This window comes from Gossypium arboreum, chromosome 8, assembly GCF_025698485.1.
Source record: "Gossypium arboreum isolate Shixiya-1 chromosome 8, ASM2569848v2, whole genome shotgun sequence".
Classification (NCBI taxonomy): domain Eukaryota; kingdom Viridiplantae; phylum Streptophyta; class Magnoliopsida; order Malvales; family Malvaceae; genus Gossypium; species Gossypium arboreum.
This window is the reverse complement of record NC_069077.1, coordinates 38,718,704-38,746,568: the sequence shown is the minus strand read 5'-3', so window position 1 is coordinate 38,746,568 and position 27,865 is coordinate 38,718,704. Positions and strand designations below refer to the sequence as shown.

At 31.8% G+C, this 27,865-nt stretch overlaps 2 protein-coding genes across 4 annotated transcripts; one reads left to right on the top strand and one right to left on the bottom strand.

Moving 5' to 3' along the window:
• The first annotated feature begins 415 nt into the window (after nucleotides 1-415).
• On the top strand, nucleotides 416-3,739 carry LOC108467718 (uncharacterized). 3 transcript variants are annotated; one of them, XM_017768464.2, is made up of 5 exons: nucleotides 416-988; nucleotides 1,445-1,597; nucleotides 2,055-2,126; nucleotides 2,610-3,107; nucleotides 3,406-3,739. In XM_017768464.2, the coding sequence occupies exons 1-5, from the start codon at nucleotides 857-859 to the stop codon at nucleotides 3,415-3,417; spliced, it is 867 nt and encodes a 288-aa protein (XP_017623953.1). In that variant the 5' UTR covers nucleotides 416-856; the 3' UTR covers nucleotides 3,418-3,739. The 3 variants fall into 3 exon arrangements, with proteins under 3 accessions (XP_017623953.1, XP_017623952.1, XP_052887772.1); XM_053031812.1 differs by having other exon boundaries at nucleotides 420-988; nucleotides 3,396-3,739; XM_017768463.2 differs by having other exon boundaries at nucleotides 2,610-3,640.
• A 1,044-nt stretch (nucleotides 3,740-4,783) lies between these two features.
• LOC108470292 (reticulon-like protein B3) lies at nucleotides 4,784-8,715 on the bottom strand. Its single transcript, XM_017771591.2, has 5 exons — nucleotides 6,545-8,715; nucleotides 5,858-6,038; nucleotides 5,626-5,767; nucleotides 5,350-5,419; nucleotides 4,784-5,261 (listed from the first exon to the last, which is right to left on the bottom strand). The coding sequence occupies exons 1-5, from the start codon at nucleotides 6,735-6,737 to the stop codon at nucleotides 5,092-5,094; spliced, it is 756 nt and encodes a 251-aa protein (XP_017627080.1). The 5' UTR covers nucleotides 6,738-8,715; the 3' UTR covers nucleotides 4,784-5,091.
• Nucleotides 8,716-27,865: the final 19,150 nt, after the last annotated feature.

Below are 27,865 nucleotides of genomic sequence, written 5' to 3'. Positions count from 1 at the left end.
CCCTAGATGGGATCCTTATTTTACTGAATAAAGGGTACAAACGGACTATAATTTAGACTGATAATCTTGAGATAATTCAGGCCTTGACTGATTTTAGATTAAACGATCTAGGTATTACTGTGCTTAAAAGGGCCCAACGTGTTATGAGAGTTGAAAGGCAATAAAGGATCAAACATATGCTGAGAGAAATCAAGTCTACAAGTTTTTAATGAAGTTTCTAAAAAAAATTTAGAATTTTTTATAAAAGAATAAAAGAGTAGTGCTTTTATGCAATTAATTTGATGTAACTTATCTTTTCTTTAAAAAAAAAATTGCAAATCACCAAAGACTAAAAGCACGAATTAATAATAGTTTTCAAAAGTATCATCCTATTGGTCCACTATTAATTTTTAAATATCTAAGTCTAATTGCGATTTCTTTTGAGCACCAATCTCTTCTCTCTTCTCTCTTCTCTCTATATTCTAATCCTAAATTGAAATAGCATCTCTCAATCAATTGGGGGAATTGGACAAAATTGCAATTGCATCGAGATTTTAAACCTAATGAAATTTTTTAACTTATTTTGGGGGAAAATCAAAAGGTAACATGAAAGGGACCACCAAATGAAAATTTATTATTTTTAGGAAAAAAGAAGAATCCCATTTCCCGGAACTATTATTATTCACAGAAATATGAATTCCTCCATTGGAAACAACCCCCTAAAATCCTGTCCACCACCCAAAATAAATCACCAAGGAAACTGGAAACTAGCTTCCGCCACCCTTAACACAGAGACCCAAATTCACAAAATAAGCTTTGTCATTTCCAGTTATGCCTTTTAATGCAAGCTGACAGAAGTTGTTGAAATTAGGGCCTCATGTTGAGCTCCCACTCTCTCTCTCACCGCCCTATTATTGCACCTTCTCTCTTCAAATTTCGGGTTCCCAACCGCCCCCCTACCTTTTCTTTATCGCGGATCTTTGAACGCAAACCCAGGCTCACCAAGAGCGTAAGTACAAATGCTCATGCATTTTTGCTCTTTTCATTTTTATGTTAAACTTTACCTCTGACAATCTGAAGCTGAAAAATGGGCTGCCGAGAAAATGGAGGAAATTTTAATTAAAACAAAATTGGAAATTTTAATCTCTCTACGCCTGTGTTGGTTAGTTAAACTTTTACCTAAATGGATATTTTTTTAATATTGGTTTTTGACCCTGAGCTGAATTGTAGTTAGTTTAGTTCTGCCTGGTTGCTGAGAAAAAGGAGGAAGAAAGAGTAAACTATGTATCTGGAAACTTGATCAGGCCATTTAAACCACAAAGTAGCTTTTGTTAACATGTTGGGTTTTTCTTTTTTGGTCGTTCAATTGAATATCTCCTTATTCCGGTTATGTTAATGAAATTATGTTAACTATAATATTGGTTCATAGTCATTTATGGTTAATGGTTTTGTTTTTAAATCGCAGAAATGGAAAATTTCATGCTTTAGACATGAGGGGTTTTCCCCAGAGAATCCAAAACCTGAATACATTGAACATTTTCTGCCTGAAGAATTAGTGCAAACTGAGTTATATAAGTCAAGTGCTCACAGAAGAGATTGGAAATCTACTCTTAAAGAGGTGATGTGTTCCTTTAATGTGGTTAAATTCAATGCATGGCCTACCTTCAGTTTAATCTGTATGCCCACTACTACTCTTTGGTCGATCACTGACTCTATAGCAACAAGCCCGCTGAGGCTGGACGATGGATTTATTAACCAAACTTCAATCTGAGATAGAATTTATAGGAGAATCAAGGTGTTGCTCGTTTGTTATAGGTGAACTTATTTGCAATTGTTGAGAAAATGTTATATGGCATATTTTACTAAATGCCATCTGACTCTTACCACAATACAGACTAGGTGGTTCTAGATCAAAGGTGTAGAAATAGATTCAAGGGATAAAAAATTTGAGCTTTGAAGTGCAGAGTTTGTCAATTGTGTAAACATGTTTGCTAATTTCTTTACATTTTTGTTCTCCATTCTTTCTTTTTTAACAATATGGGGAAAAATGATGAAATTATCTGGTTATAGTGCAGGCTGCTGATGCTGTCTCGAGGACTGTTGGTAGTGGGTGGACTGTACCATGGACAGCAGAGACTATTCTGCAGGTTAGTTTGTTTTACTTGGTACTCTGTAGAAATACATTTGGCATCTGCAACTGCCTTCTTAGCTTTTGTAGATGTTAAGTATGGTTTGTCTGTTAATTAGACAGAAAGATACAGCTAAGAAAGTTGAGACTTTGTCTTACATTCTTCCTAGTTTGTCACTGGTTGTAGTTTCAATATTTTCTGCTAGATAGCATGAACAAATCTTTGTTTATTGTTTCATAGCTGGCACTTGACAGTTTTTTTTTTTTTTTCTGTCCATGAGATAAGTATTGAAAATGAATTTCAGTAAATAAGTGGAACAATTTTTTATAATAGATTAAAATCATCATATCTGAAGCTAGATGTTAATGAATAAGACTAGAAACTGTAATAAATGAGGGGACTGAAGGAATGAAAGGTTGTTGTATGCCAATCTCATTGAAACTTGGATGAAGTATAAATGTGTCAATCAGTTGCATGATAATATTTTTTGTGGTTATGCAGGTTATGCTTCTTTGGGTAGCTGCATTTTGGTTCATTGGGTCTTGGATGATTCCTTTTGCAGCTCACATGGCAGGCTTCAGCAAGGAATCTCTAACATTCAAAGGACAAGCCTTGTTCAGCCTTGTGACTGATGTAACTGAAGGCATTGCTGGGATTGCAATACTACATCGGTGTCTGTCTCACTTTCATCCCCTTCCATCAGATTGGTTTAGATTTAGCTTAAGAGGGAAGTGGCTCTTTGATGTTGCTCTAGGATGCCTCATGTTCCCTTTCGTCAACCAATTATCTCAGTTCAATCTGACCTTGTTGCCCCTTATGCCTTCTACACCTGTAACCCTTTCAAGTGTTGAACAATCAATTTTAGCAAGAGATCCAGTAGCCATGGCACTATATGCGATAGTTGTTTCGATTTGTGCTCCTCTGTGGGAGGAGATAGTTTTTCGAGGTTTCCTTCTCCCTTCCTTGACCAGATACATGCCTGTATGGAGTGCAATACTGGTAAGTTCAGTTGCCTTTGCTCTGGCACATTTTAATGTACAGAGAATGTTGCCGCTTATTTTCCTAGGAATGGTGATGGGTGTTGTTTTTGCACGGTCAAGGAATCTATTGCCATCTATGCTTCTGCACAGCCTCTGGAACGGCTTTGTGTTCTTGGATTTAATGAGATAATCAATCTTGTCTTCTCATGTTAGCTTTGGCTGATCCAGTGCTAGTGAAGCACATGCGTCAGGCCAATTTTCTGGGGTATGCTTGTTACAGTATATTCTTGATTGAATAAATGTCTAGGAATTTACAGGTCTCCAACTGAATGGTACAAGCAACACGAATGCGATTCAGTTGATCCAACGTGGCTCCAGAGAACTGCTCCACTGTTTCTGTTTGTCCACTATACCGGGGACAGTAAAAGCAACCAAACGGAATGAAGATTACATGTCCATTTTGGCCAAAGGCAGCCTTCAATCTTGGAATTGTAAAACTGCAAGTTTGAATTGTTAGATGAGGACTCTCTCTTTCTTTATGGTAGATAATAATTCTTGCTTTTCCATTTGTTGCTAGGGTGTTTGAAAATTCATTCTATTTTTGTATAGACCAATGCTACTAAACCATCAATCAGATGATTTTAACAAAAAGGTCTTAAATCTTTAATTATGTCCAATAAAAACAAAAAGGGTCTCCTCTTTTCTCCTCTTTTAGTGAAAGATTAAAATAATTATTTAAAAAAAAAAAATCTTCAGGTACAGGGAATGCATGTATTTTCGCCTTGGAAATAATAGTGCGTGTACCTTCCATTTATCAATATCTCGACGGTGATTCCAGTTTCAGGCCCCAGCATTCTCTCTTTTTTTTTTAATTAATTATAAAATGCTTTTGATAAGGTTTTAATTTTTCGGTTGCATTTCATTCAAAATTTGATCCTTCCCGTTGTCAGTAATCATCATCCGCACAAAAAGCCATAAAGACCAATTACAGAGGATGCATGCAGTGCATCAAATGAGTCCTAGATTCAGGTGAAGTTGCTCTCAAATATATTCAATATTAATGGAACAACTGGAGTAACATTGATCCATTTCTTAAGCGCACGGTAGGGCAGTTGACAAAATCACATAGGTTGCACCAAACAAGCATGTTATATTTAGTGACACGAGAGCAAAGGAGCTAGTGATGCTTGTTCTCGTAAGGCCCGAAGAACTTAAAGGTGAAACTGTAAAGCCTTGCAGAAAAATAAATGTTAGTTGAAGGAAGACTATGCTAGTCAATGTCAATCGCCTAAGATGCTGGACCAAGCTTCGCTGATATGTCTACCTATCAAGACTTGCAAAATTGGCTGGAAGAATATGTGAATCCTTCAACTATTATCCATCTTTGTTTATATGGTCAAGAGTAGAGTAGGAGCACGATGCCAAGCGAGGAGAAGTACTTCTGTTCTTGTGATAATTTTTTATTACTCAACTCTCTTACAGTTGGACTTGGAGCTGCACCAACCATTTTGTAGTTTCACGCAGGATTTCCTACCATAAGCTAGTTGCAATTCTAACGCAAACCAAGATTTTACTCGTCTTTCCAAGAAAATTCCTAAGATAACAAATACTATAGGATGCACATCAGATATCTAGCAATAGGCTGCAGTTATATGTCAACAGTTAACATATGCAACAAACATACAGCAAAGTGAATCATTCAGAAAGGTATCCAGAATAATTTGAGAGAACCTTCAACCCAATGTACAATACACTACTTCACAACATGCAATATAATAACATATTGCTACATAACATATGGACCCATAAAAGGCCACAATGTATGTAGTAAAAACAAGATCTAAAAAGAGATCACATATTCATCAAATTATGAACAGTGACTATGAAAATAAAGGTATGAAAGCAGGCCTCTAGCTAATACTGGATACAATATTACTACCTTCACAAACACAGCTAGCAGATGTATGTCAGGACCTAGCAACACCAACATCTTCACCAGTAATCTAATCTTTCTTCTTCTCCTTCAATGGTCTCTTGGGAATCTTACTCAGTACTTTTGCATCAAACACTGCATACTGCTTCTTGATCTCATGCCATGCTTTCTCGGCCAATGGGTCCACCTTGTCTTCATACTTCTCATACAGAACAGGCACGGTGTGCAGTAGTACGAATACTATTTTGCAAGACCATTAAAATAAAATAAGGAAACCAAAATGTATTTAAGGGGAAGGAAGCAAAGCGTTAGAAGGTAAGTCATATACCTATGTAGAACAGTGTCAAGAAGTTGCACCAACTTCCCACAATAGACGAGACCCACAAGCCAACGATCACCTGACCAATCATAGTGCCGAATCCAATATGATGGTCAAATGCATGGTAAAATGCTAGAACATCTTTAAATAGATAAAAAGCTCAGGTAAAATTAAACTATGTAACTATTGCATCAGTATCTCAATCATAAGTCGAAGGAATAACTGCAAATAATCAACAAGAAAGCTATTCATAACAATAAAACAAGTAAAGAAAAAGAAACATACAGAGAGGAACTTCTTAAGATCTCTTCCTGATGCAATATCCCGCAGGACGGCGAAACCCCTGTTAATCTCAAACCTAAGCGCTTGGGCAAACTCTAAAACTGGGTCCTTGGGTATTTGAACTTCAGGGATGCGAGGTGGAGACCTATTCAAAACAATTTAACATCATCTCAAGCAATGAGAAACCAGTATACAAATACAGTCACTAAATTAAAGAAAAAATTCAAGAGCTTACTTGTGGATGAAAGTAGCAGCATTTGACCACAAGAAGAGTAATGCAAGAGCAAGTATCAACAAGTGACAGACTAGTGTGAGAAGGTGGTATTCGAGCAATTCAAACAAAACCCATATCACAGTTGCAACACCTAGTGTTCCTGCCGAAATCTTTTTGTTCCTCCACAGGAAAATATCAGCCTCTATTACACATACACCCAATTATAAGTATGCATTATAAACAATTATTGCCAGCCAGAAGGTAGTAGTTACTGATGACAATCAATTAAAAGTTATCAAATTGTTATCAGGGAATATTATTGATAATCAACTAACTACAAAATTATTGATGAAATAAGATAATCTCAGACATTGTTCCTTCTCATAAAGCAAAAAAGTAAACTTCAGTACAACAATTCACATCAAATCGATTAAAGATCCAAAAATTTACTTTCTTCTATAGTCAATCAGATACCAACAGATCAAAAACCTTAATTCAACTCGAACAACATCAGTTAATCAAAACCTCCATCTAAATGAGCAAGAAAATAACTCTTTACGATCACCAACAATTTTTTTTTTTTTTTTGAAAACGGATTCACGGATGCAAAACGAAAACCGAAACTTCAAAAAAAAACCCAGACTTATAAGAAGCTAAAAAACGAAGTGAACAAATTTAAGAAATGAAGAAAAGGGTTTTGTAACATACGTTTGCCTCCACCGAAAACGTCGTGAACGGGCCTTTCTCTTCCAAACAGACGAAAGACTTTGGCCTTCATGGAGGATTCTGATGGCTTGTCGTCATCGGAATCCGAGGAGGAGGAAGATAAATCATGGCCTTTGTTCTTCTCTGATATCTTCTCCAACAACGATTCCTCGTGCTTGTCTTCGTGATCAGACATTATTTTCCCACAGTATTTCTATAAGCCTAACTAAGAGTTTGAAGATCGAAAAGGAAACTCGAGAAACGGAAATTACAGTGTTCTACTTCTACTTGTGCTATTCTGTTCTACTTTTTTAAACTCCAATTCCTTTTGAGGCTAAATAGATGGTCTACAAATTAGATTTAATCTAGACCGCTTAATGTTGCGGTTTTGATCTGGACTGTTCATAGGTTTGGATTTCCGAAGCTGTAAGTTTGGAGCAAAACCGGAACCCGATGTGGAGCAGGCGTATGTAAAATGATCATACAGTAGGTTTTACAGATTCGAGGTTAACGGGCGTTAGATCTTGATGGGGACATTCATGACTAAAACGTGGAATTTTATAAACCGTCAGATTTGTTTATATTTCTTGATGTTGGAGGTAATGCGTAAGTCCTTAATTATTATATTAAATTAGTTTTATTATTTTAATTGGGAAATTAGAAGAATGATATTAATAAAAATATTAAAAGACATGATGAATTTGTAGACAAAAATAAAATATTTGAATTTTTTTGTAGACCTCATTGAAGGGACCCGCTTATAATTAAATGATTGATTTGTGGTCAATACTAAAGGAAGTCTAACTTGAAAATTATGAGTCCCTTTTCAATGTGTGATGTGTCTCTTCTAGATTTAACAAAGAAAAATAAAATAAATAGACATAATCTAGAAAGATGTTTCTAGGAAAAGGTTCATCAATATACAAATACAACTAATACCGCCTTCTCGAGTATAAAAATAAGAAAAGTTTAATTAACATGATATTGAATATATATTTACATGTTTTAAAGGAAGGTGCAGGACATGTGTCTTATTCCTTATCATTTATTACTACTCACACTTGTAATCTGATAATGCATACATCTGACAAAATGTGGGTGAAATTTGAAGCTCGATTTGCAACTAGAGGAATTTAGGCTGTGGAAGCATGCATTGTAAATTTTTGGGACTTCTTGTTAGTGGTTAAGACAATTATCTGACAGCCACAAAGGGAGTTTCCTCGTAGGGCCACAAGAGGAACAAATAAGAATATCCCAACAAATCCGTGAAAGATGTAGCCATAAAAAGCATCACAAATTCAAAAACAAACAGCAAATTCTGTCATATAACCCTTTTGAAGATTGAAATGTCTTCAGGATGGGAAGATTATTACTTATGTTGACAGATGTTGATGACCCTACATCCAGTTCCGTTCCTATGTGACCAATTCATTCAATCACGGTTAAGAACCGGCATTCAACAAATCTAAGATTTGAACCCCACAGATCCAGGAGCTAACCAGTAAACATGTATGTCTCATTGACTAGCATAGTCATAAATCAGCTCATCGAGGGAACTGTTTTGTCATGAATTAACCATAATGACCATCCTCTAGTCATAGAGGGCAACCTTTCAAGGCTTGTTAGGAATATGAAGGGCTTTGCTAATGCTATCCCTCACCCTCAGCTTCCAAAATGGCAAAACCCCAACCAAACCAAGACATATTCCCTTTTCTTCACAAGTTCAAATTATCAACATCTCTTCACAAGTTGTGTTGCGGTAGGCAGTTAAACATATAAAGGCTACCCTTTTCTTCACCCATAGACTTCCTTTTCTTCCATCTTTAGGTTTTATAATACAGAGAAAAAGAAGTATAAAGTATTGGATGACCCTACAATACGAATAAAGAAAAAAAAAACACCAATTGCTGGACAAAAGTAGAGTAGGGGTAGGAATACGTACCTCATTTGGTGCTGTAAAGATTAAAAAAAAAAGCAATCCAGAAAGAAAATATATAGCCTCCTCTAAGTGGCTTCATGATATCAGCTTGCACGCTTTCAATCAACAAAATACGGACTTGAGCTTCAAATGCTATGGTCTGCAGTCTACAATCGAAATAAGGGCACACTGCTATCATAGAAGCCAATGGCATATTGCTTTGGTTGTAAAAAGAGAACATTCCAAACTTCAACGAATATGCCTTATCTGCTTACACTTGGAAAAATTAAAAATTAAGTTCTGCAGCGCTCGTCTAGTAGTTGTGAGAAATGCCACTGTGGCCCAGTTATTGGCAAATAAAGCAGCAAGCAGGGCCAAGAATATTTTTATACTTAAAAGAAATAAGGAGAATTTTAGAACTTAAAAACAACCCAGATTGCTAGGGCCTGGGGCAATGTACTAACATTTGGATTGGGCTTAGGGAGAAACTGGTTTAAAAAGCCCAATAAACCTGAAAAGGAGAAGCAATAAAAAAGAAAAAAAAAAGTAAAGGAGCTAGAAATGGGATATGATTAAGCCTTAAACTTGAAAAGGAACAATTGTTGTTTACCACAAGAAAATGGATAAGTGATGGGCCATCCTTCATCTTCAAAAGGAGAGGAAATGGAAACAAAAATATGTAAATTCCCAATACTGATTACCCTCATAATTTTAGAGGCATTGATGTTTCTCTTTTATAGACTAGTTAACTTGTTTATGCATATCTAGTTTTCATCTTTTTTTCATCTTTTTTGTATCTTTGGATTGGGCTTATGAAGTTGAAATGTTTTTGGTTGGGTTGATTCTTAATAGTGAAGAGATAGATGTTAACACTTTGGAATGGTAATTTTTTAGTATGTCTATGCTTTGGCCATTTTGGTTGATGGTTTGATCATGAATAGGTGGTTAATGTTATGTGTTCTTCTTAGCTTGGTTGTTTGAAGGAATAACCTTTGATCATGGTGCCTTTGAAGGATATATTGGTTAAATATAGGATGAATGAAATTTTGGCATGTAATTGATGATTTGAATGTGTTTTTGAACCTAGGAAATGATCTAGATATGGCATGTCTTGTTGTGCAAGGAATGGTGCATGAAATTGCTTGTTTTAAGAGTAAAAAATGGTGCACACTGCCAGAGACACAGGCCGTCACACAGCCGTGTGTATTTATTGTTTTTAGGTGTAGTATTCACATAGCCTAGCACATGGTCATGTGATCCAAAACAGTTTGTCATGTAATGACCCAAAATTCACGAGCATCGAAAAAGTACATTATCGGGCCTCCCTCTTAGCAAAATGGGTTCGCAAATATTTATTAGGAATATTTTTTAGGCTAGTTGTGTGTTTAAATATGCTTTAATTAAGTGAATTTAGCCTAATTAAGAGAAATTAGGAAAAATGACTAAATTAAATAAGGGGTAAAAGTTGAATTATAGATTAATAGAAAGTAAAAAGGACTAAAATGGCAAATAAGCCATTTAGCATAAGTTGAGGCGGCAAGCATGTTAAAAATCTAAGATATTTTAGATTTTAATCATGTAAATATATATAATTTAATTATAAAATATATTATTAAATTAATTAATTATAAATATCATATTATGAATTAAATTAAATTAAAGCCAAGTGTATGATGATAAAAATATACAAATGTAATAATAATATGCATACATTTGTAAGATATTTATTTAATTATTTTTATTTAAGTAAATAGATATTTATTATTTATCACTATTATTATTCTATCAAATTACAATTTATATTACTAAATTATGATTATTATTATTATTATTATTATTATTATTATTAAAATAAATTAAAATAAAGACAAATGTATGGTGATTAAATTATATAAGAATAATGCATATATTTAGACATTTGTAATATATTTATTTAATTATTTTTATTTAAGTAAAAAGAATTTTATTATATTAAAATATTAAATTATATAAAATAAATAAAATAAGGACAATTGGATGGTGATGATAATAGGCAAGTGTAAAATATATGTGCATCCAATTTTAATATATATATTTGTTATTAAATAAAATATTTATTATAATAATTATTATTATTATTAAGTTAATAAAGTAAAAGAATAAAATAAATGAAATAAATAAAGAAAACAAAAGAAAGAAAGAACAACAGAAGCATTTCGAAATAGAGGAAAGAAAAGAAAGAAAGAAAATAAAAGGAGAAACTAGGGTTTGGGAGCTTAAAGCTTTAATTGCTAGCAAAGAACCCGAAGCATCGGCATCGAAAGAAAAGGGAAAAGTTATCGAGGAGTAATCAAACAAATCCAGGTTTGTATTACTATAATTCAAATTAATTTTTATTAAATGTTTTAAATAAATTTTATATTTAATAAATGAGTATAAGGTAAGTATTAATATTTGAGTTGAATGGGAATTGGATTGGATGGTAAATTTGTATGTATAATTGAATTGTATATTGATTTGAATGTGAAATTGAAACTAAATAGTGATCTTAAATTTGGTATGAAAGTGAAAACTTAATTGAGAATTGGAATACCCTATGAACTAGTTGGGCTAAGTCGGATATAGTTGGCATGCCATAGGATTTGGAAGAGTACGGGATTTATCGGCTTTGCCGATCAGGCACTTTATGTGTCGTATATCAGGCACCTCGTGTGTCATTTCAGGCACTTATGTGTCGTATACTAATCAGGTACTATGTACCGTCTTAGGCACAATGTGCCGTACTGGTGTGTTTGGGTTGGAATCCATGTATCCGTCAAAGTCCAGGTTTGTTAATAGGGTGAATAACCAAAATGGGAAAAATTAAATAAATTTGATTGATTGTACTATTGAAAATGTGAGAAAGTTGAATTGTGGATTGAAATTGAGATTGGAAATGAAAGGCATGAACTAAATGTTCATGTAGTGATTGAAATTGAGACATATGATATGTGAATGAAATTGAAGAATAGCTAAAAAAAATTATATTGTTATTGTTAATTAATGAAAGTTTAAGAATGAATTGATATTTGAAAAATTGGGTAGTTATATGCTTGATAATTATATTCCATTATTATTATTATTTGAATTATAGTAATACTACTGAGTATAAAGTACTCAGTGTACGGTTGTTTTCGTGCGCAGGTCAATAGGATTCCAGAATCCCGGTCCAGCATCCAAACGATCCTAACTCTAGCACAAAAATTTTGGTGATGTTTTCTTCCTTAAATGAAAGTGGTATGTACATAGGTGTTGTAATGGTCACTTTAAAATATTTTATTATTTTGGTTGTAATAAATGATATTTGGTGTTTTGGTACTAAGTTAAATGAAATGGTTTGACAAATTTGGTAAGTCTGGTATTAAACTTGGGAAGAAAAATGAATAAAGCTAGTTAGTAAAATTTTATATGATTTTATGAATGTAATTTGATTATATGGTTAAGTCAAAGTTATAGGCATAATTTAGGTATATTTAGTGTGCAAATGTAATGGTTGAAAGATTTGTTTTGGATTGGTATCAGTTTGAAACTTGCAAAGAAGGTTAGATATTTATAAAGGGGTTATATTGAGTTTTAAAAAAAAAATTACGAAAAGTTTCCAGAGTACCCGAACAAGTCTCGATTCGATTCTAACGTGTGATTTGGACCTCGAGGGTCCATTATAGGGACTTTATGATTAAATCAAGATATGTATGTCATTTATTTCGAATTAATTGTAAATTATCTGATATGTTCTGTAATGCCTCGTAACCTTGTTCAGGCGACGGTCTAGGGTTAAGGGGTGTTACATGTCACATGGCCTGCGACACGATCGTGTGGCCCTATTTCGAATACTCACACGAGTTGGAACACAGTCGTGTGTCCTGACTTTGAATGTTCACACGGTCTAGGCTATGTCACATGGCTTGGCCACAGGCTGTGTGTAACCCCTGTGTTGCAATTTTCAAGTTTTTCTAAAATTTTCTAATTTGTATTGATTTGATCCCAGACTGTTCTCAAACTGTTTTTAGGGTCCCGTAAGCTTGATTTAAGACCCATAAATGTAATTATATCATAAATTGATTAGTAAGTTATATGTTTGTAATTTATTTGTTTAACTATTTTGTAAAGAAGTCAAATTGTTCTATTTTGCTCGGTAACACTTCGTAATCTCTATTTCAGTAACGGAGACGGGATAGGGGTATTACATTGGGGTTTTTTTATTAGTTATATCTTTGGCCTCTTGGACACTTGCCTCCACAATATGAACATATTGAATATTTGCTCATTTCTTTTTACGATGATTTTTATTTTTGAAACCGGCTGGCCTTCTACGCTTCAGGTGTGGATTATTTTCTTTTGCACTAACAGTTCGCCCTATTGGGACATCAATTCGTATTGGAGCATTTTCAGCTTGTATGTGAGATTTCGTAATTCTCTTTAGGTTAATAAATGAATCTGATAATTGATTTGTAAAATGAATTATCTACTAAAACGAGGATCTTAGACAATGATAATTCATTTCAAGTACTTTATTCATCCAACTTTTTATTCTCTCCCCCTAATGTTGGGGAAATTATCTCATAATAATTGAAAACTCATATCATAACTAAATCTCAAGTTAATAGCTCAAAAATATTTCATTATATAAGGAGACTCTTATCAATATACATTTTCAACCTCCTATGATGGCCCATCTTTATGTGTTGTGGTGGATCAGTTGACATATATACAACATATCTAAAAATTCTAATATGGAAAATATTTGGCTCTTGACCAAAAGCCAATTGTAATAGGGAGTTTTTATTATAACTTATTGGCCTGATACACACAAGTGCTTTTGCATGCAAAATAGCATATTCTCAAGTTTGTGCCCATATTTAATAATCTGTATGGTGGATGCAAAGACCCATATTTATTTCAAAAATGTAAAATATTAAATCTCAACTTTAGCTAGTAAGTTTTTAATAATCAATATCATTGAGAACAAGCAACACATGAGAATTCTTTAAATTAAAGAAACTTTTGGTTCTTTAATAAATGTCCATATGAATTGTCAATTAATTTTCGCATCATATATGATCCAAGATGGTCTAACTGGTCACGCCTAGTAGTAAATGTATTTGTATCAGTAAATTTCTGATTTACTTTAACATGCTTTTCAATTGTACAAATAATGTCAATATAAATTTTGACAATTGATAATTTTATTATCATTCCTTTTACTTTGTATCCACATATAATCAATATTATGACATTTACTTCTAGAAATATCTAAATCAATGTGAAGTACATAATGTCATTAACTCAATAAAAGAAATATAATTTGCAAACTGTTATATGCAATATTCACTCCAAGGAATATGCCAAAATCTTCAAATGACCAAATTGACTTTAATGATCAAAAGTGATTATAAAATATTTATTGCACACATTCACTTCAAGGAATGTGCAAAAAATAATTTAGACAATAATGTAATCATATATCATATTTCTTACCAATAAGATCATATAGGTATCACCCACTTCAAGGAATGATTAATTAATATAAATCATTGATCATTCTTTATAAGAATGAACATTTAGCAACATTTCGAATCATCCATCTTCTTATTTATTTGCCAATAATCACAATAGGTTCCATTTTCATATTTGTTATGTATTGCTACATTCACTTTGGGGAACGGAGCAGAATTAGTGGAACGAATAACTCATTATTTTTTTTAGACCAAAGAGTGCATGCGATCAATTCATAATACTTTTAAAATTCTTTTCACAAGAGTTTTGCATAATCAATTAACTATTAAGAAATAGTCAAGTCATGCATGGAGTTTATTATCAACCAAATGTATGGCTAAAATTGAAATCTAAAATATCAAACCTGATATAATGGTAGTGCTAGAAAAAATCCATAAATCATTGTAGACATGCATGAAATTTACTTCAAAATAATATGTTTCATGTTTACTAAAACCTTTCCATTTATAATTGATCATATCATTTCTCTAAATAATTAACAAATTGAATAATATAAAGCGTATGAACTAGAGGTGAGCATTGGTCAGGCCACCCGGTCCAGCCTGAAGGCCTGCTTGAAATGTGAGAGGGTTTGGAAAAAAAAAATATAAGCCTGAAAAATGGGCTTGGACAAAAAAATAAGGCCCGTTTAAAAACTAACCGGGCCTAGGGTAAGGCATTTTTGGCCCGGACCCAGCTTGGCCCGAATTCACCAAAGGACAAAAAAATCTAATTTTTTAATATTATTTTCTTGTTATTTTCTCCTTATTTTGCCACCGTTTTACTATTATGTTGCTACTATTTTGTTATTATTGTTTGGATATTATAAAAACTTATTTTATTGTTAATTTTTTTATTACTTTAAGGACATTTGTTAATTTTGTTATTATTTTAGAGACATTTGCTTGTTAAGTTGCATTTATCTTAGTGTTATTTAAGTACACATATTTTTAAAATTTATTTTCAATTTTTGGGAAATATTTATTTTGATGTTTTAGTATTTTTGATGTATTATATATATTTTAAAATTATATAAAAATAATATAAAAATTAATATGGGCGGACCAGTCGGGCCGAGTTTTAGCTTTTTTATTCGAGTCGGGCTTGGAAAAATTTTAGACCCATTTTTGGATCGGGCCTAGCAAATGAGCCTGAATTTTTAGTCGAGTTCGGCCCAAACCCGACCCGGCCCAACCCATGCTCACCTCTAGTATGAACCACCTTTAACAACTCTACAAAAGTAACAAGTTTCTTAGGACTGTATAGTAGGAAAAATATAAGTCATTTACAAAATTAAACCACACGAGCTTTTCTTTTATGCTTCTTATCAAACAACAATTGGTTAATACAAGCGAGATCCATAGAAATGTCAATGGCCAAATTAGTATAATAATTTTCATTTTAAAATTTATGAAAATGTTTCTAACCAAAATAATTTAAAATTAAAAATGACAACTATTAAACTTGAAATTTTATATTAGAATAAACCCAAAATCAATTTAAACATTCCTTAAAATTGTCTTTAGAACTATGCTTGTATTAGTATTGAAAAATTTCAAATTGTATAACCAAATTAAGAAGAGACAGAGAGAGAGCGTTATCTATATTTGAACTAAATAAAATATGAATAATCATAAAATTCATTGGTTTATCAATACAAATTTACCTACTAAATATGTTTTAATCAAATATATTATTTAATTATAAAACCTATTATAGCGACAAAAATAAGTCAATCAATATTCATTTTATAAATAAATAATATGCTTAAAATAATAAGTAGCCCATGGAATCAAAACTTAAAAAAATACCATCTCAAATATTTAAATCATATATCAAGCCAATTTAATAGTTAAAGACACTATTGTTGAGGAAAAACACGTAAAGATAGAGATATAATAAGTTGATATATCTTTGTTGTTTGATATTGAGTCTTGATGAATTTATCATGAAGTAAGCAAATAAAGCTTTAGTAGTATACTTTAAACACATAAAATAATTAGTTTAATGATGACTAAGAATCGATGCAAAGTCACATAATATGATGAACCTTGGACCTTGATTAATAAAATGATTGATAAAATTATAGATTGTTATTTACAAATCTATCAATTTATAACATTAAAATTAATCTATCGTCATTCAAACATAATCACCAAGCAATTATCAAATAACATATATTAAGAAGATAAATTATGAACAAAAATCTAAGTACATATAAGCATGTGATATGTGATAAGTAAATTTACCTGAATTTTTATCTTCTACTAAAGTTTTAATAGTACGACAAGCAATCCATAAAATTTGACATAAAATTAATTTTGATCAAAATCTATATTGAGATAAATTCTTTTACCATCCTTAAAATATAGAAATAAAATAAAATAAACAAAATCATCATAATTATTCAAGACTTTAAAATAAATATCCAATATGAAACATTAAATAAAAACTCCTACAAAACTTTTTGCATCTTGTGTCTAAAGCTTCGAATGAACAATTATGGAGGGTAAGTCTGATCTTTAATGGATAAGAATTATACTTCTAAGCAAGATCGTGCTAATAACGTTTTATAGACAAATTAAGAGAATAATAAGTAAAAGGTAGATGAAAAATACATGATAATTTTCATAAATTAAACTTTCACTTACAAGGTGCTTTATCAATTCAACAAATGTAAATTAAGCGTTCTTAATTACTTCATTGAAACATCTTATGATCATAAATGAATCGGAGAGTTTTATCTCATCACTTTAATAAGGGTTTAAAGGGGTTATAGACATCTATTATTAATGTATTTATAACATCCTTCCTATTTTCTTTTTCTTAATAGTGATTAAATTTTTATCAATAATATTAACAATGAAAAGACCAAATTCAAATCAGCAAACAATGATTTTATTTAAATTAGATTACATATTTACATGACAAGAATTGCATAGGTAGTTTATACTCAATAATGTTATTTGTCATGAGTATTACAACCAATTAAACAATCAAATTCTAATTGACAAGATAAATATTTCAAGTTGTCAAATAAAATTCTATATTTAACAAATCTAAATATTTTAATTAAAAAAATATATACAAATACCAAAAACGTAAAAATAAATTAATCTCATAAATTTTAGAATCAAAACATCGAAATCCCTTTTACTGGAAAAGAAATGTCATGGAGAAAAGAACACGTAAAAATCAAATAATATTGAATGCGACTAGGTCTAATTCCAAATCTAAAACTATGTATTTATAGAACAAAATTTGCATAAGAAGGATTATAGAACAAAAGTTTCTGTAATAAATTAAAAGAGTTTTTTTTAAGTTTTTGGCAAATTCGGGTCTCGAATTTTTTAGCCATTTTTAGGCACTTTCATAACCTTTTTTTGGTCCAAGGCGTGAAATAAATTTGGCTAGATATTTTGATTATCTTCAAAATAGTATATTATGAGCATAAATCGGAATTTTGCAACTTATAATATGGTCAAAATATTGAAGTAGAGTAAGTTGAAAGTTTAACCTACAAAAATTTGCTAAAAATAATATAAGTTCACTTTTCTCCAATTATTTCATCTAATACATAAAAATTGAAATATGAGACAAAATAAAATAATTAAAGTATTCAATAACACAATTCAAAAAAGAAATTATCACAAATATTGAAAAATTTATGCTCTATTATATCTAATGTGGATTTACAAGGGATGCTTAGATGACATGGATATGAAAGTCAAATTATTAATCTTTGACAAATTAAAGGAGGGTAGTTGGTTTTTTTTACTAAAATGCTTTAAAAAAATAGATCTAGTGAAAATGTCGCTTTTTTTAAAAAAATTGACGATTTAGGCTATTTTTATATTATTTAGGAAAATAGAGGCCCATTTTTAGAGTTAAAAGTTGACGTGATAGAAAATGCGTCTTGTAAAAAATACTTTTAGACAATAGTGTATATGAATCGCACTTTTAAAAAGTACTTTATACCAAACATACTTTCTTTTAATAACTTAGTTTTTTTGTTTGGTAGGTTAAATATTTGTATTTTCTACTTATAGGTTCTAAGTTCGAATCTCTCCTATGTTGGTTTAATTGTTTTTTTATATTAATGTTTTTAAAGGCTTTTTAATTTAATTAATATTTTTAATTAATAAGCATGTTATTTTCAAGTTTTTAATTAACAAACATGTTTTAAAGTTTTTAATTTATTTTAATTAATAATTTCTTTATCTATATAGACAACATAATAAATTATATAATTATGTAATTAAAATAAATATTTTATATGTTAAATATATTTTATTTTTAAAAATATCAACTATTTTTTGATATATTTTTCTTTATATATAATTTTATGTCAAATTTTTATGGTAAATTTTAATATTATAAAATAATTATTTCAAAAATTATTATTTTTCACCTACATTGTGGATATAATAATGAAAATATATTTATATATATCATTATGTAGAATATATTTTAGTTTTAAAAACATCAACTAATTTTTATTTTTAATATATTTTTTATGTCAAATATTTGTTTTTCATTATATATAAGAATAACATATAAAAATTAATTATATATAAAATATATCAAAAACTAAATATATTCAATATAATGATATATAAATATATTGTCGTTTTATAGGTGAAAAATAATGATATTTAAAATAATTACTTTTATAATATTAAAATTTATTATATAAAAAAAATATTTGACATGAAATTTTTTTTTAAACAGAAAATTCCACTAATCCATTAATAAGGAATGCCTTTCTTTACACCTTCTGACAAAGGAATAAATGACATCTCATCCTAATTGGCCCATAAGATCGGTTCACTCTAATTAAGAAAAGCCAACAGCCACATAAATTAAAACAGTAAAACAAAAAGAAAGAAAAAAACCTAAAGCAAACATAAAACCTAAGTCTTCATTAGAGGGTAACTAAACAATTCCCATTTCTTCCCACAATCTATTCAATCAGTGGTTATTTCGACAACCCAAATCTTGCAACCTTCCATTCCAATGATCATCTTATAGTCCTAATTGCTTTCCTATTGCCGATCTGACACTCTAAGGGCTTTTTAACTTCTTTTTTTATCCTGACTTTCCTTTATAACTCCATTTCCTCCCCTCTGCATTCGCCTTTTGTCCTCTATCACCAACTCTTCCACTCTCATCGGGGCCTCTTCTATCCAGTACTTGACCGTTTCAAACCTCTTGCCTTTTTGAGCCAGTCCATGCGCTGCGACATTTGCTTCTCTAGGTATGAATCTAAACTTTATCTTTTCAAAATTTTGGGCGTTTGTTTTAATTGTTTTAATCATTGTGCTCAATATTGATTTGTCTTCGTCTTTTGATATTACTTTTTTGATTACTGTCAATGCATCTCCTTCCACCGTGATTCAACGAAAGCCCATCTCTTCTGCAAACTACACTGCTTGCTGACATGCACTCGCTTCCGCCATTGCTGGGTCCAAGACATTTTTAATCGGGTATGTGCATGCTCTCATTATTAATCCTTCATGATCTTGAATGATGATTCCTAATATTGTTGAATTTGTGATTTGTTGAAACGAAGCATCAAAGTTGATTTTTACTATCGATTCCTCTGGTGGGTGCCGTGATTTGCCTTCCATCTATTTTTTTGTCTGATGTTACATTTCTGATATCCTTGACTTTTTTGATATATGCCTTAACGTAGGATATAACACTAAAACTATTCTGACCAACATTTTCATGTAGCCCAGAAAGCCACTGTTATTGTCTTGCATTCATCTATACTTGCTTTTATAAACTCAACTGCTAACCACATTCTCCATTCTTGGTTGTTGTTGTCTGTTGTGAAGGATACTCCCAGGTCTAGAAGGACCTGCCTTGTGAACGAGCAAAATCTCGAAACCCATACTCAACAGTTTCCTCTCCAGCTCCACAAACAGGACATTGATTTGTCACTGCAAATTTCCTATTTTGTAACACTTGTAATGTAGGCATATAGTTATTAGTTGTTCTCCATAGCGTAATCTTTATATTAATAGCAATCTGTAAATTCCAAAGCTTTGTATAATAGGTTTTTAGTGTTGTAATTTGTAATGTGCTCTCTCTGTTTGTTGTGTTCGTGGCCTCTGTCATTAACCACTTGTATCTGTTCTTTGTGGTGTATACACCACTGTTGTCACCTCTCCAAACCCACCTGTCATCTTGCACACAATTGCTCAGTGGGATTGTCAAAATTCTTCTTGCATCATCTTCCTCAAACAACTCACAAATCACATCCTCTTTCCAGGTATTTTCTTCTTCATTAATTAAATCAGAAACTGTAGTATATTCCGTACTAATTCTTTGCACTTGAACTCTCTCCCTTGACCAGACCCCGGCAACCAAGCATCGTTCCATATATTGACTCTAGTTCCTCCCCCAATTCGCCACCCACAACCTTGCTCCAGCAACTTCCTAGCACTCCAGATACTTCTCCAGGTAAAAGATGGGCAAGAGCCTAAATTAGTCGTTATAAAATCACCATTCAGAAAGTATTTTGCTTTTGTAACTTTTGCCAACAAAATATTTTGATTCATTAATATTCTCCAGCCTTGCTTTGACAGCAGCGCAATTTAAATTTAGCAAGGTTCCTAACCGCCAACCCCCCTTGTGCTTTTGAGCAGCAATTTGCTTTCATTGACACCAATGAATTCCTTTATTTGTTTTTATATTGCGCCATCTGAATCTAGAAATTAATTTCTCTAATTCACGACATATATATCATGGCAATAAAAAACATTGCATCACATATACCAATATAGCCTGTAATATAGATTTAATAAATACCTCCTTACCCCCTGCTAAAAGTTGTCGTGTGCTCCAAAGTTCCATTCTTCTGACCATTTTCTTCTTCAGGCTTACGAATGCGTCTACCTTTTTCCGGCCCACCGTTGTTGGTAGTTCAAGGTTTTTCCAGGATTATTAGATATCCTTACCCCAAGCACTCGACCAATTTGATTCTTTACCACGCTTGGCACGTTTTTGCTAAAAACTAATTGACCTGATACCCCTTCATACTCCTCTATAATCCTTTAATGGCAATCACGCTTTCTTCACTTGCTTCTGCAAATAAAATGCTATCATCTACAAAGAATAAGTGTGCTACCTCTAGTCTACTACGTTCCAACTTAACCCCTTTAATCAACCCATCATTCCTTGCTAGATTAATAAGACGCGAAAAACCCTCCGCACAAATTAAAAAAAGATAGGGGCTTAACGGATCACTTTGTCTCAATCCCCTAGAAGGCCTAAATACCTTTCTTTGTTCTCCGTTAAGCACTACTGAATATGACATGGTTTTAACACAACTCATTACCATATTAATCCACCTTTTACAGAACACCGTAAATGCCATCATCTTCTCAATAAAACTCCATAATAAAACTCCATTTTACGCTGTCATATGCTTTACTCATAACTAGCTTTAATGCAATTGTTCCCTTAGCTCCCACCTTTCTTCTTTTTAGAGAATGCAACAATTCATATGAAATTAAGACATTGTCTGTAATATGCCTTTCTAGAGTAAAAGCACTTGTACCTCTTCAATGTAGTTATCTAACACTCGTCTAAATCTATTAACGACTACTTTAGAGACTATTTTGTAGATTACATTGCATAGACTAACGGGCCAGAACTGAGTCATGTTGTTAGGCATATTTATCTTTGGAATGAGGATAATATTAGCTCGATTAATCTGGGTCATATCCTCTCTATTCATTAACACATCTAAGTATTTTGAAACATCCTTTCTACCGATGTGCCAGTATTTTTGATGAAAGAGGGCTGGAAATGTATCCATACCTGAGGCTTTCAATGGAGCTACACTTTTAACCATCTCCAAAGCGTCTTCAACTGTGAATTCTGTATTAAGCTCTTCGTTCATTTCCTCTTACACATTGTTGCACTTTTGATTGTTGCACTTTTGATAACACGTGATCGCAATATTGCACTTCACTAGTTGAAAGTAACTCTTCAAAATAAGATGTCGCCACTCTCATCATTCATTTATCATCATGAGCCCATTCTCCATTTTTCTTGCACAATCCTTTAATTTGATTTTTCTTTTTCTTGTTTCGATCCCCAAAACGAAGCCAATTAGCTTTTGTTCTCTGCCCCCAAACAAAGAACTGTTGGAAAAATGGGTTTGGAAAACGTAGTGGAAAATAAATTTAGGGAAAAATCAGAATTTTAATTTTTTTTTTAATTTAGGGAAAGATTTTGGTTGTGATATTTAAGGTAATAAATACTTAATCAAAATTGTACATTTTCGATTCGTCCAAGATGAGCGCTTTGACCGAGTAGTTTTCTCCGCTATCCTCAAACTCACATCTACCGAGTATGGGTTCTCTTTGAATCAGAAAATTTTTCACAAAAATTACTAGCAGGGTAATTTTATAATTTCTCAAAACTTTTGGGTCAAATTGTAAATTAGAAAAATATCTCTATAAATTTTCTGAAATAATCTCTTTAGGAAATTTTCTGTCTGCAACTTTCTCTTGAATTTAACTCTATGTAAATAATGACCCAAGGCTCTCTTTATATAGGGAGAGTTTAGAAAGTTCAACTATGATTAAACTTAATCACTTTAATATTAAATTAATATAATATTTATTAAGATAAATATTAAATTAAATTTAATATTAAGATAATCACTTCAATATTAAATTAATAAAATATTATTAATATAAATATTTAATTTAATATAATATTAAACTACTAAAGTAATATTATTTTTGGAATACTTAATTTAAAATCAAATTTTTTAGTAGAGTCCAAATAAGAGTGTAACTCTTTCATTGCTCAACCACTGACGACCAACCAATGCCGACAATCGGGATGTCGCTATCGCAGTCACCGACACCGTTGTGTTTGGTGATGCAGGTGCGACACCCTTACAGCACCCTGAGTTGATGCAATCCTTGTCAATGACGACCTAATCGGTTCAGTCTAGCCACTGATTGGACCGTATGCCTGGTTTCACATATCGGGCTCGATTCGACCAGTTTTAGGTCTTAGTCTCGGTTTTAAGCTCTCGGGCCCAATTAACGATCTCAGGTCCAATTTTCAAGTTCAATTACTCATTTGGCCAATTGTAGGACTTGAAAATTAACTTCCAAAAATATCATATTAATTGTAACTGATTTGATTAATTTTAATTTTACTTGATCAAAATTAATTTTTTTTTAAATTACTTAGATTTTTCAAATCATTTTTTCAAGAAAATTCTTTAATTAAATTCTCTAGTTGAACAATTCTCACGACCACCTAATTTAATTCCATATCAAATAAATTGACTCAACTAAATTATTCTCAAAGTCGTAGAATTTTCGTTTGATTCAAAAGCAGTTTGATTGAGCTTTTGTTGAGCTAGCAGAGGGACCAATCAGACATATACAATTATGCTCTAGTGATTGCAATTACTTAATCATGGAGTCAGTCCATAAGAAGTACCATGATTGAAAACTCTTTATTGTATACCCTTTACGAAAGCAATTTATCCAACTGCTTTGTCCAATGACCTCGTCATGTGTGCGTTACCTTCATATGATATTCTTAACTCCTTTGAGTTAAATCTGTTCACTAAATACAATCCTATTTTATCTCATTGTCACCATTGTGTCTTCTTAATTATTAATATGATCACTGTCATTAAATGACTATGATAAATTGCTCATCGAGAACAAGTAACCCATGACCAAGTTCCATATTTATCAATTCACATAATGCCAATGAGAGGATATCATTAACTCTTTAATTGGGCTATGAATTCTACTGTTGCTAGTAAAGCCATGCTATATACAAGTCATGTACCCAACATACCAACTATGGGCTCAATCATCTTCAGAGCATAAGCCTCCACTTATATCAAAGTACATGAGTTGCATACGCATGGTCAATAGGATTTAGGTAAATCACACCATGAACATCACAATGAATTAATTAAAAAACGGGTTTAGAATTAATTCATCTTGGTCTGGTCAATGTATCATTCTGCCAATGAATATATCTATGTCTCTACTCGTGGAGTCAACTGTTTTGATAAACAAGACTAGTCATCTTCCCAATTAAAATTGTAGACGACATAATAATCTTTCTTAATATTTGAATCAAATGCTCACTTTGATTCTTTTACGGGATTATGGACTTATTTAGATTATTTACTGAAGTAAGTTTTTGTCTCACAATATAATCGTTCTTTACAATGCCACTTATTTTTAGTTTGAACTTTAGACAACTAATAAGCTAATATTTGCTTGTCACAATTTCGCTATATATCCAAAATATAAAAGATATAAATACAAAAGATATAATAGTGAAATATGGAATTAATTTTATTTATTTATTCATCGTTCAAATAAATAGAAAACAGTTACATGTTTACTACAATATGAACACATTTCCCAACAAGAACTTTCTTCTTATCTGCCTCCTAATTGATGCGAGTTTAATTTCGATTAACTCTTCCAAAGTTTCATCATCAGGTTCACCTTTATTAATTTCACTTAACCTATAATTTAGCATAGTCGTCTCGCACTTTCTATTTTTTTGATTTACTGCTGCCCACGTCGCCATCCCATGCCCAAGATTATATAACTTCTCTGGTAACCTTCCCACTACCTTCTTCTTACATCATTTTTACCTCCTCCTCCAAATATTCTTCTAAAATCCAATTTGCATTAAAACGAAACTGAGGTTGTGTTCTTTTCCTTTTTCTTCTATTGTTTCCTTCTATTTCCACCAATAATGGGTAATGATCAGATATGGAATGAGTAAGATGTTTCACACAGTATTTGGAAAAAAAAATGCTCCACCATCATTGATTCACCACTCCTCGATCTACCCTTGCTTTTATGTTATTTTTCGGTAATCAACCTCTTTCCTATATAAACCACTTCCCGAGAATCCCAAATCAACAAGTTGACAATCCTCTAGTACCGTTCTAAATACTTGCATATTATTCTCATTCCGAGTCCATCCATCTCTCTTTTCGAAAGAATATTTTATTTCATTGAAGCCCTCAACAACTAACCATGGCAAAGAACTGATACTATTTAACTGTCTGATTAAATCCTATGATTCCATTCTTTATCATTCATCCGGTGCACTATAAAAGCCTGTTAACCTCCACGGGGTCATTCCTTCCCCTTCAGAGACTTCAACATCGATATGCGACTTTGAAAAACTTCTCAGTTGAACACAATAATCACTTGTCCATCCTAAAGACAGACCTCCTCTTAATCATATGGCTTCAACCTCAATTCCATTCAAATATCCACACTTATTCCTAACCTTTTCCATTCTTTTTGTATTTAGTTTTATTTCAATGAGAAACAAAATATGGGGCTTGACCTTTCTCAGCTTATTTTTGAGACAATTTACTGCTCGTGGTTGTTCCAACCCACAAACATTCCAACTTAAGATTTTTATTTCTTCCGATTGGTCTACTTTCCAGTGATTGCCAATACATTAATACGAACTTTTAAACCTATTGAATCACTTTGTATAGAAACACTCGAATTTACATTATGTTTTCTTTGCCTTTTTTTGTTTTCTACCATCTCAATTGGTCTATCTTCCAAATCTGAACCTAACTCCATTTGTCCATCTTCCTCTAGTTTCGATGTTGATTCTGTCTTTCAGTATCGATTGAACCTCCCTTTACTAGGTTTCGATTCTTCCTCAACCTTGGCATTTGGGTAAAACCCCCTTTTTTTATTCCTCTACTGATATGACCATGGCGCTTGTCTAGATCAAAGTTTGATTCCTTCTTTGTCCTTTCTCACCTCCCTTCCCAACGAATTATCCCCCTTATTGTCCTCCCTCAGCCACTTGCTTACTTCTATTTGACCTCTTCTTGGCGTCGCCCTTAATGAAATATCCCAGCTAAATTTTACTTCTTGTGATTGCAGTGTTAACCTAATCCGACAAAAACCTTCTCCATGCCTTAATTTGCCACATAAAAATAGAATATGACAGTTTTTTGTGCTAAAAAGTCGCATATGTTGATTGGTTTGAGCCAATTGCTATTCGTTTCTTTCTTTTCAATGGCCTTCTAATATCCAACCTTACTCGTATACACATATATCTTTTAATACCTCTTGTAACTAACCCCGTGTCATATTCCATAAATTGTCCAATAAAATTTCCAAATTGGTGTGCCATTCTTTCCGACATAAGCCCCATCAGTAGATTATGTAGTTGAACCCAAAACTCCACAAATATCAACGTAACTTGTAAAGGATCTTCCCCCTGATTTAGTTGATGAAATAAAATAAGATACCTATTGAAAACCCATGGTGTTCCTTGAAGAACCCTTTTTAGGTCTAACTCATGATAAAATCGGAACAAACTTCTCTTTTTACCAATGTTTGTGATAGTAATACCATCCAATGCATGCTAAAGTTCTGCTAAAGTGCTCCTCATTGAAGGAAAATGAACCACGCTTTCTGTTAAAACCCTTCCAACCAAACATAACTAGAACTTGTCTTCCACTTCCTCGATCTCTTCTTGATTTTGCAACAAATCTTCTTCGTCATCTAACAAGTTTAGGCTAGCCAGTTCGTCTTCCATATTTCTTTTGATTTACCCTCCTATCATCATCCTAAAATCTCAAGCACATAGCGCAAAAAGGAGAAAAACATAAAAGAAACTAGAAACCCTAGATATCTTGCCAAGGTAGCAGATAGAGAAAAACTCTTGCCAAAGTGGCAGACTTATAATATAGTATAGGCCTTTAATATGCTAAAGTTGAAAAATGAAACTTATATATAAAGAAAAAAATTTAGTTGATGTTTTAAAAATAAAATGTATTCAACATAATGATATGTAAAAATATTTTTTATTATATCCACAATGTATGTGAAAATAATGATATTTGAAATAATTATTTTATAATATTAAAATTTACTATACTTACAATCTATGTATGTGAAAAATAATGATATTTGAAATAATTATTTTATAATATTAAAATTTACCATACTTACAATCTATGTGAAAGAAATAAATATTTGACATATGAAAATTATATATAAAGAAAAAATATAAAAATAGTATATATAAATTTTATTGTTATTATTAATTAAAAAAAGACAGCATATTTAGTATAAAGTGTTTTTAAAAAGCATTTTTATAGGATGTGCCTTTTGACACGTCAGTTTTTCGGTCTATTTCTTAAATAATATTTAAAAACAATTTAAATAGTTAAATATTTTTTAAAAAGGTATTTTTATTTTTTTAAAACATTATAAATGATAAATATGAAAATAAATCCGTAATTGAAGAAGTTGAGATGTTAGGAGAATAGTCTATGTCAAAGAAATTTCAATGTATAGCATTTGAGCTCGTGCTTAAAATTTGAAAAATAAAAAAAAGTGGTGCTTAAACAACAATAGAATATTAAACATTTGACCAATGATAGTCTAGGAAGCTTCAGTAGAAAGATGAACAGTCAGAATAAAAGAAGGATCTAACGTGGAAAAAGAAATTTCTTTCGCTTATGGTGTTGAAGATGATACCACTTGTACTTCATCTCATCCTTAATTCCAAATCTACATTTTCCAAATTCGCCAGTCTCGTTACAATTAACGTTTTGAAAATATTTATATTTGAGTGGATTTAAATCCATTTAATTCGGTGGAATTAATTAATTATAGTTGAGTTAAGGGTTTATTCCATAGTAATTAAGTTGGCTCACCCTCTAAAAACCTTACTAAGGATTATTCAAAAGAACATGATTAGTGTAACTAGACTTAGAGCTGTTATTCATTAAAATTAACCACTCTATGTAAAAAAAAAAAATTGTTACCAAATAAATTACATCGAAACTTGGGATGCACTTTTTTTCCTAAACTTGCAAGATA